This window comes from Nyctibius grandis, chromosome 1 (genome assembly GCF_013368605.1).
Source record: "Nyctibius grandis isolate bNycGra1 chromosome 1, bNycGra1.pri, whole genome shotgun sequence".
Taxonomy (NCBI): Eukaryota; Metazoa; Chordata; class Aves; order Nyctibiiformes; family Nyctibiidae; genus Nyctibius; species Nyctibius grandis.
Window position 1 is genome coordinate 75,210,933 of NC_090658.1, and position 16,331 is coordinate 75,227,263.

General features: G+C 41.0%; 1 protein-coding gene across 1 annotated transcript in view; it reads right to left on the reverse strand.

Moving 5' to 3' along the window:
- Nucleotides 1-202: 202 nt before the first annotated feature.
- Nucleotides 203-16,331, reverse strand: part of RFX6 (regulatory factor X6) — a 39,418-nt gene continuing 23,289 nt past the window's right edge. Inside the window, 11 exon segments of the mRNA XM_068410061.1 lie at nt 203-369; nt 1,531-1,749; nt 2,746-3,255; nt 3,790-3,999; nt 8,439-8,561; nt 9,662-9,716; nt 9,718-9,780; nt 11,790-11,899; nt 13,151-13,295; nt 14,738-14,897; nt 15,684-15,733. Coding sequence (XP_068266162.1) covers nt 203-369; nt 1,531-1,749; nt 2,746-3,255; nt 3,790-3,999; nt 8,439-8,561; nt 9,662-9,716; nt 9,718-9,780; nt 11,790-11,899; nt 13,151-13,295; nt 14,738-14,897; nt 15,684-15,733 — 1,812 coding nt within the window.

Here is a 16,331-nt window from a genome sequence, read left to right on the forward strand (position 1 = left end):
GAACAATTCTGCGTGACTCACAAGCAGGACCCAATCTGAATATAACTATTTTTTTGTGTGGAGGGCTGCTAATATCTCTAAAATGGCTCCTTTAACACCTATGCATAATACTTTTCTATTCCATCAACTTGAAGGGGATTGTCATAGTCTTAACGTCTGAATTTGGAAAGTAAGTTTAAGGCACTGACATGTCTCTCCCAGTTCATGTTCCTCCAGCAGCTGCTCCCATGAAGACAGTGTTGATTGGTGGTAAAGATGACACTATATCTCTGCTTGGTGGGCCATGGGACTCCAGATTTTCCTGAGAAGGGAACTGACCAGATGTTCCATACATACACTGGGAAGAAGATGTGGTTTGCATGTTTGAAGCTGTGGGAAAAGAAGGTTACCATCATTGCAAGTTCTCTATCTATTGAATCTAACAAAAAACACAATCCAGTTTCATCTGGTGAACATTCGTATCTACCAGGAACACGATCTGAAGGATGGAAATGTCAACACTTCCATACTTCACTCAATTTACCTATACAGCTGTAACTTTTCTTCAGTGGCTCCTCACACCATCAGGGAATAGGTCAAAACCCATGTATGAGTGAACTCTGATAAAAATCCAGCTATAGGTCTGAGGTTTACAACTTGCATATGAACCATCTTCTATGAAAATTGTGCAAAGCTATTTATGTGTGCTACACTTGTATTTCGATATCTTGCACCGTTCTGGTCAATATTCACTGGTGGTACCGCTGCCACAACCTGGCACATATCAACATAGAATACAGAAGATACTTGATGGACACTGTCCCTGTGTGGTGGTGCTGGGTCATTTCCCCCTCTTTAGCATCCTTTAAAGAACTGAGCACTGAATTCTTGTAGAGTCTTAATGAGGCAAGTAATGTCTGATCTTCCATGCAAAATTAACAGGTAAGTAGTAGGAAGAGGTAATCTTGTGAATAAACAAATGGTGACCTAGTTTATATCTTCCATGCAACCCTTCTTGGAATGTGAGACCAAACTCAGCTGCCATTTGTTTAATGCATATACCAAAACAAACCGTTTGGGGTTAGGTAATTTCACCTAAAATTCACTCTTAGTGAGAGCTTGGCCTAATGCACACAGTTGTTGAAGCATAGGTCGGGAAGGGACTACACCACAGGAAGTACATATCTAGACATTCCTGACACAGGGTTCATTTGATCTATTTGACAGTGAGGATCCTTAAGAGCCCCTAGAAGAAGCTAGTCTGTTACTAGCTTACTTTATGGTTAGAAAGTATTTCCTAATATGTATTTTTCTGTAATTCAGGCCAGTCATTCCATTCCTCATGGACAATGGATCATAGTCCTCCTTATGGGAGAGAAGAGTTATTAAACCCACTGTCCTGCAATTTTAAGGAAAACAGCCTAGGTACCACGCTATTTTATCTCTATATTGCATCTCTTATACTATATATGTGAGTTACAGTTTAATACTCAGCACCTGTTAGGATGTTAAAAAGTTCATAGCTCTTCCTCAGTCATTGGCTATACTTACGCATAGGAGTCCGACAAACAAGGGAAGGTGAGGAGTCTGTGTAGTATGAGCCTGTTTGTTTTCTTCCGCTGTCATCCAAGATATTCAGTGGATCATGTATATCATTGTATGATGGCAGTGATCGAATGCTGCTTACACTGCTGATTACAGAAACATGTTGATCCACCATTGCTCCAAGTCTGTGAGATTCTTGATAATTTATATTGTTTCCATAATATCCTATTGACAAAAGATTGAAAAAAGCAGAGTGAAACTACTGTTGAAGAGAAAGGGTAGAGTAGGAGCCTGTCATAACCTGGGACAAAAGCTAATTGTTACTGTCTGAGTCCCTTGAGAATAAGATTATTTATGTACACATACAGCCTAGTAACATTAGTAACATATGCAGTGACTGTCCCAAAAGAGGGATGGTAACAAGGGAACAAGAAGATCCTAGAAGTTCAGTCATGCCATCAGTACAGAATTGCCCTTACATTCTAAGTTCAGAATCAAACAGTAACCTGCAATCAGTGGCCATAAGAGACAACACGGGGACTCCTATCCACAGTTCAGTGCTCCCTTCTGAGGCCCACAATCAAGGAAAGTATATCTGGAAAGAAAATCTGCATGGCAATACATACTTACTGCATATACAAATCCATATAAAAGCAACATTTCCACTGCGTCTTTCTTCCAGAAGAGGGAAGTGGTTTTGCTGACTATATACCTGAAGCAGATTGTGGCAATAACTTTACATTTGAAGTATGACAAATATTAGCGCCAGTCCCAAACTAATGCTAATGCACATTTTTATACTTTGTTTTGCCATCCTGACCCTGTGACTAGAATGGTTCATTGTGCTGATCCCAGAGGTAAGCTATCTTATGCCTGCTCTATTTCATAGTAGATGTTCTGGGGGCTTTTCAAGAGGTTGTTAAATTACAAAGTCATCCTGGTTTTCCTTCCTTTGTGCAAGACATGGCGATGGTGCCAGAGGAAGATTAGCATAGGTGCAGCAGACGCATTTGATGCAAACTGAGGATTCACCAGAGGAAAATAAATCCTTAAGTAGCTTGTTAAGCTGCTTTACAATCTCTGTGTGTCATCAGAGAAGTGGAAAAGAGGAAGGGATAAATAAGAGCTGAAAAACATCTTCCATAGAAAAAAAACAGAAAAAGTGTTTTACTCCATCAAGGAAAGAGAAACAGAAGGGAAAAAGAGAATATATATTAATACCGTTGGAAGCATTAGTGGGATATGCTGCTCCTGGGCATGTAGACACTGAGTTGCTCAAGAAATTGAAACTCCCAGTATTCAGAAACTGAATATTGTGTGTGTCCTGAGACATGGATGAGGGACCATAGCTGGAAGGGGATCTGCCATTGTATGGAGACACAGCACAACTGTTGCTGAAGTAGTCTCTGGAGAACTGCTGTTCACTCAAGGCATTGAATCGGCTGTGCTCTGCTCTGTGGTGGTAAACTCCTGAAGTGGAATGGCCCTGAGTTCTGAACATAGACTGGTAATTGGAATTGTTTCCATAGTAATTCTGGTTAGTCTGTGACAAAGTCTGGTAAAGTGGTTCTGAGTAGGAAGAGCACTGTGAATGTGTGGATAACACTGGACCTACACTTGGAGGTCTCACAGCCATTGGCCCCTGGTTGATAACACTTCCTCGGCTGACCATGGCTGGTGAAATGGGTGGAGTCATCAGGTGACCAGTGCTTTGAGACAGCTCCATCTGACCTGGAACAAATAAACATCAGCCGTGATTAGCGTTCATACTGCAGTACTGCTGAATGGAATGGATTTGTTAAGACACTAACCCTCTAGTGAAGTGTATATTACCATTTGAAATCTTTACAAAGGATATTCATTGGCCCCCACCTATATAACACATGTTCTTTAATCCATGGCTTCAGGCTATAAAGCTTCCCACTTTCATTCTCCACCTTGGGGGCTGCCACTTTCAGTGGGAAATTCCAGCAGTTACAAGCCTTGTGTGCTCCAGATGTTACTGTTCATTCTTTCTTCACAAGAACCTCATCAAGCCAAGAGGTATGCGATAGTTTTACCATTGTTCCAAGAAGATCTGATACTGGCAGGGCTCTACAATGGCTGCCTTCTGTAAATCAGCACAGAGGGTGAGCTCATGAAACATTATTTACTAGAGGTCTTTATAAATGCATATGGTCATTGCTCCTCCTACAGCAACGTGTTACTGTGGACTGAAAGACTAACAAGCAAATAAGAGAAGGAGAAACTAGAACTGATACATACCTGTCAGCTGCATATTCTCACTGTCTCCTGCGGTGAAGGGATTCAGACCAGAAGGTACACTGCTGGGTTGGTTAGCTGACAAGGACACATAGGTTTGCTCTGCTAGACACTCATCTTTGACTGAAGTGTCACTGGGCAGAGGAGCAGCTTTGTTACGATTTGCTAGGAAGCAAGAGCTTGGTGATGCGGTAAAGGTGGCTTTGCTTGCATCTGGAAGAGTAAGTGAAAACTCTTGATGGCTGCTGTGTATGCTCATCGCACATAAATTCACCACTAGTATATAGACAGTATATGAGCTGCCTGATTTGCCTGTATCTTTGGCTGCTTATTTTAAAACCCAGTGAGGCCTCCATATTTTGCATGTAGCCAATGAATATAAATATTGCTCTAGTCTCGATCTTCCCGGCGGAACTGTTTGTATCATATTCCCTGACCACACATTTACATCACAGAGTATCAGCTCCTTACTGAAGCCATCATAGTGAAGATATGAATGAGATTTATTCCCTTGAAGTAAATGTCAGCAATGAAGTCAAGTAAACTGCACTAAGAGTGAATCAGGCTCATGATAGTTCATCCTGAAGAATTAACTATGGGAATTTTGGAATGCTTGAACTCTGTTTTCATACTGATATCTAGAGAAAAGCATTTATTATATTCAGTAGTTTTCTGCAGACTATTGATCACAGAATCACAGAATCACAGAATGTTAGGGATTGGAAGGGACCTCGAAAGATCATCTAGTCCAATCCCCCTGCCGGGGCAGGATTGCCTAGATCATATCACACCGGAACGCGTCCAGGCGGGTTTTGAATGTCTCCAGAGAAGGAGACTCCACAACCTCTCTGGGCAGCCTGTTCCAGTGTTCAGTCACCCTCACCGTAAAGAAGATTTTCCTCATATTTATGTGGAACCTCCTGTGTTCCAGCTTGCACCCATTGCCCCTTGTCCTGTCAAGGGATGTCACTGAGAAGAGCCTGGCTCCATCCTCATGACACTTGCCCTTTACATATTTATAAACATTAATGAGGTCCCCCCTCAGTCTCCTCTTCTCTAAGCTAAAGAGACCCAGCTCCCTCAGCCTCTCCTCATAAGGGAGATGTTCCACTCCCTTAATCATCTTCGTGGCTCTGCGCTGGACTCTCTCTAGCAGTTCCCTGTCCTTCTTGAACTGAGGGGCCCAGAACTGGACACAATATTCCAGATGCGGCCTCACCAGGGCAGAGTAGAGGGGGAGGAGAACCTCTCTCAACCTGCTGACCACACCCCTTCTAATACACCCCAGGATGCCATTGGCCTTCTTGGCCACAAGGGCACACTGCTGGCTCATGGTCATCCTGTTGTCCACTAGGACCCCCAGGTCCCTTTCCCCTACGCTGCTCTCCAACAGGTCTGTCCCCAACTTGTACTGCTACTTGGGGTTGTTCTTGCCCAGATGCAGGACTCTACACTTGCCCTTGTTATATTTCATTAAATTTCTCCCCACCCAACTCTCCAGCCTGTCCAGGTCTCTCTGAATGGCTGCGCAGCCTTCCGGCACATCAGCCACTCCTCCCAGTTTTGTGTCATCAGCGAACTTGCTGACAGCGCACTCTAATCCCTCATCCAAGTCATTAATGAATATATTGAATAGAACTGGTCCCAGAACCGATCCTTGAGGGACTCCGCTAGACACAGACCTCCAACTGGACTCTGTCCCACTGACCACTACTCTCTGGCTTCTTTCCTTCAGCCAGTTCACAATCCACCTCACTACCCGATCATCCAGACCACACTTCCTCAGTTTAGCTGCGAGGATGCTGTGGGAGACCGTGTCAAACGCTTTACTGAAATCGAGATAGACCACATCCACAGCTTTACCATCATCTATCCACCGGGTAACATCCTCATAAAAGGCTATCAAGTTGGTTGAGCACGACTTCCCGTTGGTGAAGCCATGCTGAGTGCCCCTAATGATCCCCCTGTCCTTGATGTGCCTAGAGACAGCACCAAGAACAAGTTGCTCCATCACCTTTCCGGGGATGGAGGTGAGGCTGACTTGTCTATAGTTACCCGGGTCCTCCTTCTTGCCCTTTTTGAAGACTGGAGTGACATTCGGTTTCCTCCAGTCCTCAGGCACCTCTCCCGTTGCCCACGACTTAGCTAAGATGATGGAGAGTGGCCTAGCAATGACTTCCGCCAGCTCCCTCAGCACCCGCGGGTGCATCCCATCAGGGCCCATGGATTTATGGACGTCCAGGTTGCTTAATTGGTCCCTGACCCAGCCCTCATCAACCAAGACAGATTCCTCCTCTATCCTGACTTCTTCTGAGGCCTCAGGGGTCCGGGGCTCCTCAGGACAGCCTCCAACAGTATAGACAGAGGCAAAGAAGGCATTCAGTAACTCCGCCTTCTTTTTATCCTCTGTCTCCAGGGCCCCCACCTCATTCATCAGTGGGCCTACATTGCCTCTAGTGTTGGCTTTACCTGCAATGTATTTGAAGAAGCCCTTTCTGTTGTCCTTGACCTCTCTTGCAAGGTTTAATTCCAAGGAGGCCTTAGCTTTCCTAGTTGCCTCCCTACATCCTCTGACAACAGACTTATATTCCTCCCAAGTGACCAGCCCCTCCTTCCACGATCTGTACACCCTCTTCTTCCACTTCAGTTTGCCCAGCAGTTCCCTGTTCAACCATGCAGGTCTCCTGCTACCCTTCCTTGACTTCCTACTTGTTGGGATGCTCTGATCTTGAGCTCGGAAGAAGCAGTCCTTGAATGCTAACCAACTATCTTGGGCCCCCTTACCTTCTAGTACCCTGTCCCATGGGATTTCCCCTAGCAATTGCTTGAAAAGGCCAAAGTTGGCCCTTCTGAAGTTCAGGGTTGCGATTCTGCTAGCTATTCTGTTCCTGCCACATGAGATCCTGAACTCTACCATCTCATGGTCACTACAACCAAGGCTGCCCTCAACCTTCACCGCTTCAACCAGACCCTCCTTGTTAGTGAGGATAAGATCCAGCAGCGCTCCTCTCCTAGTTGGCTCATCCACCATTTGCATCAGAAAGTTATCATCAACACACTGGAGGAACCTCCTGGACTGGGGATGGCTGGCTGAGTAGGCCTCCCAGCAAATATCAGGGTAGTTGAAATCCCCCACAACAACCAGGCCCTGTAATTGCGAGACTGCTCTCAGCTGCCTGTAGAAGGCCTCATCACCCTCCTCATCCTGATCCAGTGGCCTGTAATAGACACCCACAACAGTATCACCCCTGACAGCCTGCCCCTTAATTCGCACCCACAAACTCTCAACTCGCTCCTGATCCGCCTCTGGACAGAACTCAATACATTCTAGCTGCTCACTCACATAAAGAGCAACTCCACCACCTCTCCTTAGCGGCCTGTCTTTCCTGAACAGGACATAGCCATCCATTACCACATTCCAGTCATGCGAGGCATCCCACCAAGTCTCTGTAATTGCCACTAGATCATAGCCCCCCGACTGAACACGGATTTCTAACTCCTCCTGCTTATTCCCCATGCTGCGTGCATTGGTGTACAGGCATTTCAGGGAGCGAGCTGGGCACACCGGTTTCATCCCAGATTCACCCCCTGAATTCACCCCAGAGGGATGGGAGGCCTCCTGGTCTACCTCAACACTAGAGCGTTGCCCCAGTGGTGCAAGCCCAGCTACCACCCCATCCCCCTTCGAATCTAGTTTAAAGCTCTCCGAATGAGCCCTTATCCGAATGATAAAGTCAGTGGAAATTTTGCTATTCTTCAGTGGAAACCATTGACTTTATCTTATGGTTTCAAGTACTTCACCTAAGTATCCAAGGATAAGGCAACTGCTGCATAGGACAAGTTTTTTTTCCTGAAGGCTGAATTAAAAGAAAAAGCACAGCATCTACTGTCAGACAAATTCTATGCAAATTCCTTGCAGCAAAGTTCAGATTTAGAGTAACAACAACCAAACAGTTAAAGATTGATTGCTGGTGCTAATGTTAATAAAAAATAATTCCTCAGAACCCAGTAGAGTTTCACTGGATCTTCAGGGATTAACTTGGACCAGAATTTGATTCAAATCAATCTTCATTCATTTTATAGCAAAGGACTTGGAGCAAATTACTTCAAACTGTCTAACCTGAAGAAGCCCGGTAGATGGAAAATGTTAAGGATATTGGTTTAAATTTATTTTGTTTCTCCTCCATATAGTAATACTTCAGCCAGATGCTAAATAGGACTACAAAGTTGTGTTCCAACCTCACAGGGATATTTGCGTTTTGGTAACATTTAATACATTCCTAGTTCAAGGCGTAATTACATATTGAAGCTTTGTCAGGAAAACTGGATTAGGAATTCCTGCCCTCTCTGCTACTTATATCTCTTTTCACACTTCAGCTTGTGGCCCTTCAGATGTACCTACAAGAGTCTGTTGCATCCAAGATCATTTTGGTGATCCAGTGTATTCACATTGTCACAAAATGTTAAGTGAACTATGGTAGGAAGGTGGGAATGAATTGCTGAGTGAATTGTCACAAGTTTTTCAGGTGAATTTGACAATGTTGCATATAACTACACCTTCAGGAGAAGAGAGTAAGCCTGCTTCTGTTTAAACAAATATGTTAATTTCTAAAAATACAGGAGTACATTCAAAAGAATCAAGCTCTAGTTACCTAAATTCTTCATGTATTTGTCCAGTAGATTCTGGAGTTCTTGTTCTTTGTCATTGTTGAACTGTGTCTCCATGGCAAGCAGGATATACTCATCTAGTAGCATGCGGATCAAATGAAAAGAACCTTTTGGAGGAGAGAGAGAGAGAGTAGCTGAGTTATCTTTGTGACCATCTCTCACCACTCTACCAAGAAGTGAGTGAAACAAACAAATAATTGTGGACTTTAAATGACCTGGCAAGACCAACAAGGAATAGTGCCTAACTTCTAGCTCTAATCTCTCTTTGCACTGGCCCACCTAGCTCAATTGTTTACTGTCCTGTAGGCTATTTGACCACTAATTACATCAAAGAAAAATACTGATGAAAGTGAGACATGCTTTATACTTGAAGAGGGCACACAGTGAAGCTAGATAAGGTCGAAGTCTGCTAGAATGCCTCTGCTCTATTTCTGTTTGCCTTGTGCTAAATAACCAGACAATAACTGGTGAAGTCTTTCACCTTATTGCAAGGATATATCACATTAAAAATGTGTGTCTCGTTACATCCATTTCAAATACCCTCCGAATTTTAGATAACAATGTACCTACAACTAAACTTAGGAAATTATGTACTAGAATTAAAGAGAGTTTCACTTGCTCTACCATCTTCTATTTTGTAAAAGGTTCTTTCCGATAGTCCCCCAAAAATGTACACATTTCTAAAGATGGACATGTGAACCTTAATTTTTAAAAGCCACAAACGCTGATGAATTGACTCTCTGCTGATCCCAGAATTAAATGAGTGGTGATCTGCCAAACTCCTTTTGCTTTTATGAAAACATACCATGCACAAGAACTTCTATACAGCAGTAATTTTTTACCAAACTAATCCACATGTAAAACTAATAATTCAAATCTTCTGTCTCCTATACTGAGATATGCAGCTACACTTCCATTGCCATATCAAAGCAAACAGAGCTTCTAGCTCTTAAATGGCAAAGCAGTACCAAACAGCAATTCAAAAGAAAAATACCTTTGAAAAATGAACATGTGTCACAGGTCACCAAAAAATATTGCTAGCGTTCACTGTGAAATGTTAGTTTGAAAAACAAGTTACACAGCATTTGTGACTTTGATCAAAAAATCTTTAGACTAGGACGTGTTCCTCTGCTGAGGAAATGGTGGAAAGCTGGTAAGTGCTAGCACATATGTACAAAATATGAGTGTTTTTACAAAGCCCAGGTACCAAAACTTGATGCGTTGTTTAGAGTTAGGTTATGCATCACGCGAGCACCGAAAAAAACTCCATTTGAGAAGGAAGTCTTGAGCTCTCTTCTTTAATGACCTCCCATTTTGCTTGCTTGCCTGAAAGAGAATAGTAAAATACTGTTAAGTATGCTAACTTGCTTTCTGCACACAGAACAAAAGGAAGGAGAACTGAATATGCTTGATAGTTCAAGGAGTCCTTGACTCAGGCTGATGTGCCAAGGTGGATCGAGCTGCTTGATTCAAACTATCTTCATAATGTGTGTCCTAAAGTGATAAAGAAGAGCAGCATTCACTCTTTTCAGTGCAACCAGAGTAGAGTTCTGACAACGTTAGATAAAGCAAACTGCTTACTGCTTGGGCTCTACTGTGCCCTGAAGGTATATAAATTAGCTCATATTCCGGTATTAAAGGTGTCAGATTATTCTGTAAATATACAGGTGTACAGGGCAGAAAGAAAAAAAACACCTTCTGCCACTATGTTATTCCACATAAACAAGGAACAGAAATTAGTCTTTGTACTTTAATGTAATCTGTATAATATTGGCCAGACTTTCTCTTATAAAATGGTATGTTTACTATCGTAACATTGATGCTTTTAATGCTGCTCATTTCATACTGTCACTTTTGCTCTGGCAGTGATTTGTTCATGTGGTAATATATGCTCTGTTGCTTTCTCAAACAGCAAGCAGAAAGAAGTTGTGTGAGTTTGACAGCAACCACACTTTAGCATGAACAGAAGGCAGACAGCGACGGAAGGATTACATGTTTTGTAAATTATTAGCTTCTGCTTAGTTGACCTTGCTGCATATCATGACTTGTAGGTATTTCTTACCCCTAACTACAGGAAAACAATGCTAGGAACCATGCCTGTTAACTTCAATAGCACAGTATCACATAGTAGATGCTGAATGGAAGAGTGCGTCACCTTTTCTGCCTGGCTTGTTTATCAGGAATTGTCTTCTGAAATCGTGGAATAAATTCTAGACCATAATAATTCAGTTCTAACATAAGTTGTGATTGCTCAGCTTCAGTGGGAGTTTTGTGTCTAAGTAAGTATGTATGCAGACTTTCTTTGGCTCTTCTGCCCTGAATCATCCAAAGTTCCTCACTGTGCTGCTCACATATGACAGTAAATGTTAAGAAACTCAGAGTGCTTTAAAAAGAGAGAAATTATCTCTGTCTCCATTGAAATTTGTGAAAACAGGTGAAGAAAGGAAAAATGACATGCCCATGGTTATTCTGTAAGTGGCAGTCACTCTTCTGCAAGCCAGTCAAAGCTAACTGCATTATCTCCTCCTCTTGCATCCTTTCATATCAAGATGTTCCCTAAAATGATGGATAAGATATTGCGTTTCCAGATAGAACATGACCTGACGAGACCAGTGTTTAGCAATGTGCGACCTTTTATTCTGCTAGTTTACATTCATTAGAGTCACAAATGGGGTACTTGAGCTATAACTCAGAACTAAATTATTTTATTCTGAACTATAATGTAATCATTCCTGTATAACTACATGCATATAAAATACTTATAAAGCACGTTGTAAATCAGGGGGAAAAAAATCCCATCAAAAGCATCAATTACTGAGTTAAGCACCTCATAAAGCTACAGAACTGTGTCTTCCATCCTGGTCTGTAGAAATCCTTCTGCAGGTTAGCTACTTCTGAATCCACCTGCTACATTAACTTATACCATATACAGTACCATCCGAATACCATGAAAGAAATAATTGCTTCTCTAAGGAACAGCTTTCATTCACCTTACTCACTGGGCAATACCCCTGTGAATCTGCATGTGCAGGTAAGGTGGATGGGTTTCTTCCATGTACAGTTTATGACAATGCTGACTTTAATGTTTTAGTTAAGATACTTCTTATTTTGTCACACACATAAGACTATTCAACAGCACTCAACATGATTAATGAGAACTAATGGCACAGGAACCTTTCACACCAAATGAAGAACACCCCTGTTACAATAAGGAGATTGGAGCAGAGATGAAACTCCCATATGGGAAACCAATGAGACTGCATAAGTAAGGGACTGTGTAAGGAGTAAGGGGAGCAGGATTTGGTCTTGAGTCAGGCAGAACATTTGAAAGGTACCTTGATAACCCTTTGCTCAACCACAGTATCCAACCATTCAATAAATGATTCCACAGTGGCATTCTTCTTTAGAAGGTCCTTCAGTTCTTGGAACACTGTAATAGAGTCATCTACCATGTAAAAAGGAGAACATATCATTGCACGCTATTCTGAACATGAGAAAAAACCACTCACCAGCCATATGACAATATTGTGGCATGGAAAGGAAAAGCAAAGAATTAGAGCAGTGAAGAAATGAACAATTCTGCAGCAAAGCAAGCAGCCATACATCCATCACACACATATATTTTAATTACTTGAGCGTTAGAGTGATACAGGTTGTAAGACAATTCAGTTTTACAAGAAAATAAAAGCAAAAAAAATTCTGATTTTTCCATTCATTTTAAGATTTAGCCTTGAAAACCTTTCTATTACTAAGTTTAGAAGTAAAGCTTTATCTGTAATGCGGCAGACTTCTATACTGTGTGAGGTTTCCCTTATATTTTACAAGTTTCTCAGAATATAATGTAAAGATAATTTCCCCAATTCCCATTTTTTAAAAAGTGCCTGAATGACCAGTTATTTGTCTTCTCCTTTTCTTTTTTTTAACGAGTGAAGAAGACAAAGAACAAAATAGAAACAATTACACAAAAAGTAGGAAATGAACAACTCAAATAAAAATGTGAACAGGATTGTGAACAAACTTTCATGATCAAAGTAACAATGTTTAGAAGACAACACATTGCTATTGCTTTCCTTTTAGCTCTCTAAACTCTGATCAACATGATTCCTATGACAACAGTTATCTTTTTAATAGAGAAAACGGCTGTATCTTTTTTCAACAACAGGTATGTACATGAAAATTAACACCTTCAAAATTTGTACTTTACTCCACTCTATTCTGTGTATGAAAATAGCTGTTACATTTCATAGAAAATTATGTGTTTTTTTAAAGATCATCTTTCAGCAAAAAAAAAAAATCTATTCATACCAAAAAAAAAGTAAAGTAGCTCAAATATCCATTATATTAAGGCATAATGATATGGAATTTTTGAGGCATGTTTCAAGAACTGATCTGTGCTAATATCCCCATATGATTAGGACAAAACTTCAAAAGATTACACTTAGCAACTGACATGTAAATGATTTTTTCAGCAACCATTTAAAGTCGTCTAGCTGGGATGACTTCCCAGCACAAGCTTCCGTTCTTGTATGACATGGTGGGTCGTTTTCTTAAAGCTACTGAAGTTAACACTGAGCTAGATTAGAGAATGCAGTGTCTACATGTGCCTTTTCTCAGTTCATCTCCAAGTAGACTAGTGTGGCATGGAACGGAAGAGTGAATTACTTTTAATAATACAAATATATCACCATGGACTTACATTCACTGTAGACCTCGCCATCAGAGTCTGTGCTCCCTGAGACTGCAAGAAGTGCCTGACAGCCAATACTATTCAAATCAACTTTTTCAATATCCGACACCATGGAATTCACCACATGCTGATCAAAAAGGGCTGGCCGAGCAATCTGTAAGAGCAGGCAAGGTAAAATTCTGAGACCCTGTTCTGGTTTAACTCCAGCTGGCAACTAAGCACCACACAGCTGCTCACTCAGTCTCCACTCCCCATTGGCTTGGGGGAGGGAATCAGAAGTGTAAAATAAGAAAACTTGTGGGTTAAGATAAAAACAGTTTAATAATGAAAAAAAAAAATAATACAAATTTGTACGGAAAAGGGGAAAAAAATAACAGAAAGAAAAATACAACCCAAGATAAGTGATGAAAATGAAAACCATTACTCACCACCAACTGACTGATGCCCAGCCAGTTCCCGAGCAGTGGGCCCCCCGCCAACCTCCCCCCTAGTTTTATTGCTGAGCATAACAACATATGGTATGGAATATCCCTTTGTTCAGTTGGGGTCAGCTGTCCCAGCTGTGTCCCCTCCCATCTTTTTGTGGAGGTCCAACTTACTCACTGGTGGGGCGGTGTGAGAAGCAGAAAAGGCCATTACGTTGTGTAAGCACTGCTCAGCAGTAACGAAAACATCTCTGCATTATCAACACTGTTTGCAGCACAAATCCGAAACATAGCCCCATACTAGCTACTATGAAGAAAATTAACTCTATCCCAGACAAAACCAGCACAGACCCACACTTGGGGATCACCTGAATAACTCCTCAGAGAAGAATCATATTCTGTTTAATTTTCTTATCATGGCTGGGTTTTTCGTAGATCAGATGAGACAATGTTTCCCTTCCATTAGACTTCTAATGCTCTTCTAATGTGCCTTCCTATCAGATCATCTTCACAATGTCACCCACGTGCTACTTCTGTCTTAATATTTATGAAAGAGAAAAATAAGTAAAGATGAATATATGGTGCATCTACAGTTATTCAGGAGGACTAACAGCTCAAAGCCCAAGCTGTCGGCACTTAAGTTTTCCAAAAAGCATTGTATTCTTCTGTATAATCTACCAAACCATCACATGGAGGTGCCTCCTAATTGCAGATACCTGTATCCTGCCAACACAGCCTTGGAGCCCTCAGCTACCTGTCACTCACATGTTCTCCTTTCTGTAAAAACTCAAAAAGAAATAAGCTCACTAAAGGACATCACGGGCAAGACAGCAAACTTTTGCTAGGCAAGAGGGATCATCTGATATTTTCTAATTTGGAACTAAAACAAATATCCATATATTCCACTTCATCATTTGATTGACTGCCAAAAGTTTCCATTATAGCAGTTCATTATAACCTTGGTCTTTTCTCTCTTTTCTGCTACAAAAGTTTGAAGTTTTGGTCAGATCTATTCATAGCTGATTCCTTCTTGCATAGTTAAAACTACAAGATGTAAGTCTTCCATGGCTGAAGTTGAACTTTTTAAAAATAATGCATTATATCCCATAGCCAGCAAGGTGCACTGAATGCAATTTACATTTTTTTGGATGTATAGTCTTACTCTGTTTACCTGTGCTAGGTGTAGGAATGATGTCTGTCGTTTCAGGGAGGAAACAAATCTTCGTGCAATGGGCAGTTTCTTATCTCTCAGGTTTTCTGGTAGATTTTCCAAAGAGGAAACAACCCACTGTTCCCAGTTTTTTGCAAAATTTCTTATATCTGCCAGTAAACTATAGAAAAAAAAGTGGTTTAGAGAAACCAATAAAAATTGTCTTGCATTAATTTAAATAATTGGGTTTCAATCTATGATTAACAGACTTCTGGACATATTTGTGAATTAGTCCTCAGGTGTCACCAAAAGGAAACAGGAAATGACCAATCATCAAAAGGCTAAAATTAACTATATATTGATCTGTACCTCCTCTGAAAAAAATTGTAAGCCATCTGCCCATTGAAGCAGGTTGAAAAACACTAGCTTTAAGAATAAACCATAAGGAATGCAAGAACCATTAGAGATATCTGAAGCTAAAGGCCTTAGTCAGACATAAAACCCTGAACAAGATGCCCTTCAAGGGAAAGGAAAGATGAAAAGATTTGGAGGTAACTTATATTAATCCTCTTATTAATGTCTTGTGGAGAAAATGCTTAGATATTATGGTGATGCATAGGATACAAACTCGAAAAGTAATCTGGAAAAAAGGTAACAATTATTTTTCCTTAATCAACATGAGTACATTTGGTTCTTTTTTGATCTTCTAGGGCTTTAGCATAGAAAAACCTGTTTCAAAATATCCAACAAGGCAGTAAAATGGGACATTAAAATACTGTGTAATATATTAAGGCTGTTCTATAGCTGTCCTCAGAGCTGACAGTATTTTGCCATACATACTCTACTGTTCTAAAAATGAGCATAAATATTGTGAGAAAATTTCTCTAGGATATAGAATTTCTGCTGTTTACCTGGAATATGCCTAACAAAGAGAATGTACCATTATTATTAAGTGTCAAATACCTACCTTTCTGGCATTTCTTGCATGGTTGCAGGGATGAGTACATCTGTAAGGACCTTCAAAAAGGTAACAGAAAATTATATCAGGCTTTCACTGGCCATTTATTCATTCATGTCTGTCTTGTCTACTTATATTGCAAAGTGATAAGGACAGGAAATTTATAGATAATAAACCCATTCAACCTACTGTCCAGACATTTACATACCTAGATTTGTCCCATCACTATTAGATAAGAACATATGAGATATTGATATACCTAGATAGCTCCCATTCTTAATGTATGCCAGCAAAAGAAGAAAGCGCTACCACTCATGTCTTACAGTAGGGAAATCAGTAGAAGTGAGATGCATAAACACTTTATCTTTTCTAGCATCACTATGAGACTCAGTAAAGCAGATACTCAAGCATCTCCCAAGTCCTCGAGTGCTATTAACCACTTGACCCTTCTTTCTGCCATACTGCATGTGGCACTGAAGGTGTTCAGAGTTTTTAGGACAAATCCCCTATAGCTAAGTGTGGTGTGGAACTGTTTTGGAAAAAAACTGTGCTATATGGAATGCCCTCTGGGGAATGTTATTGCGGAGGGCAAAGCTGTTAGCCTATATCCCAAAAATCTGTTTCCATTATTAGTGTAAATGGTTTGATAACAATGCA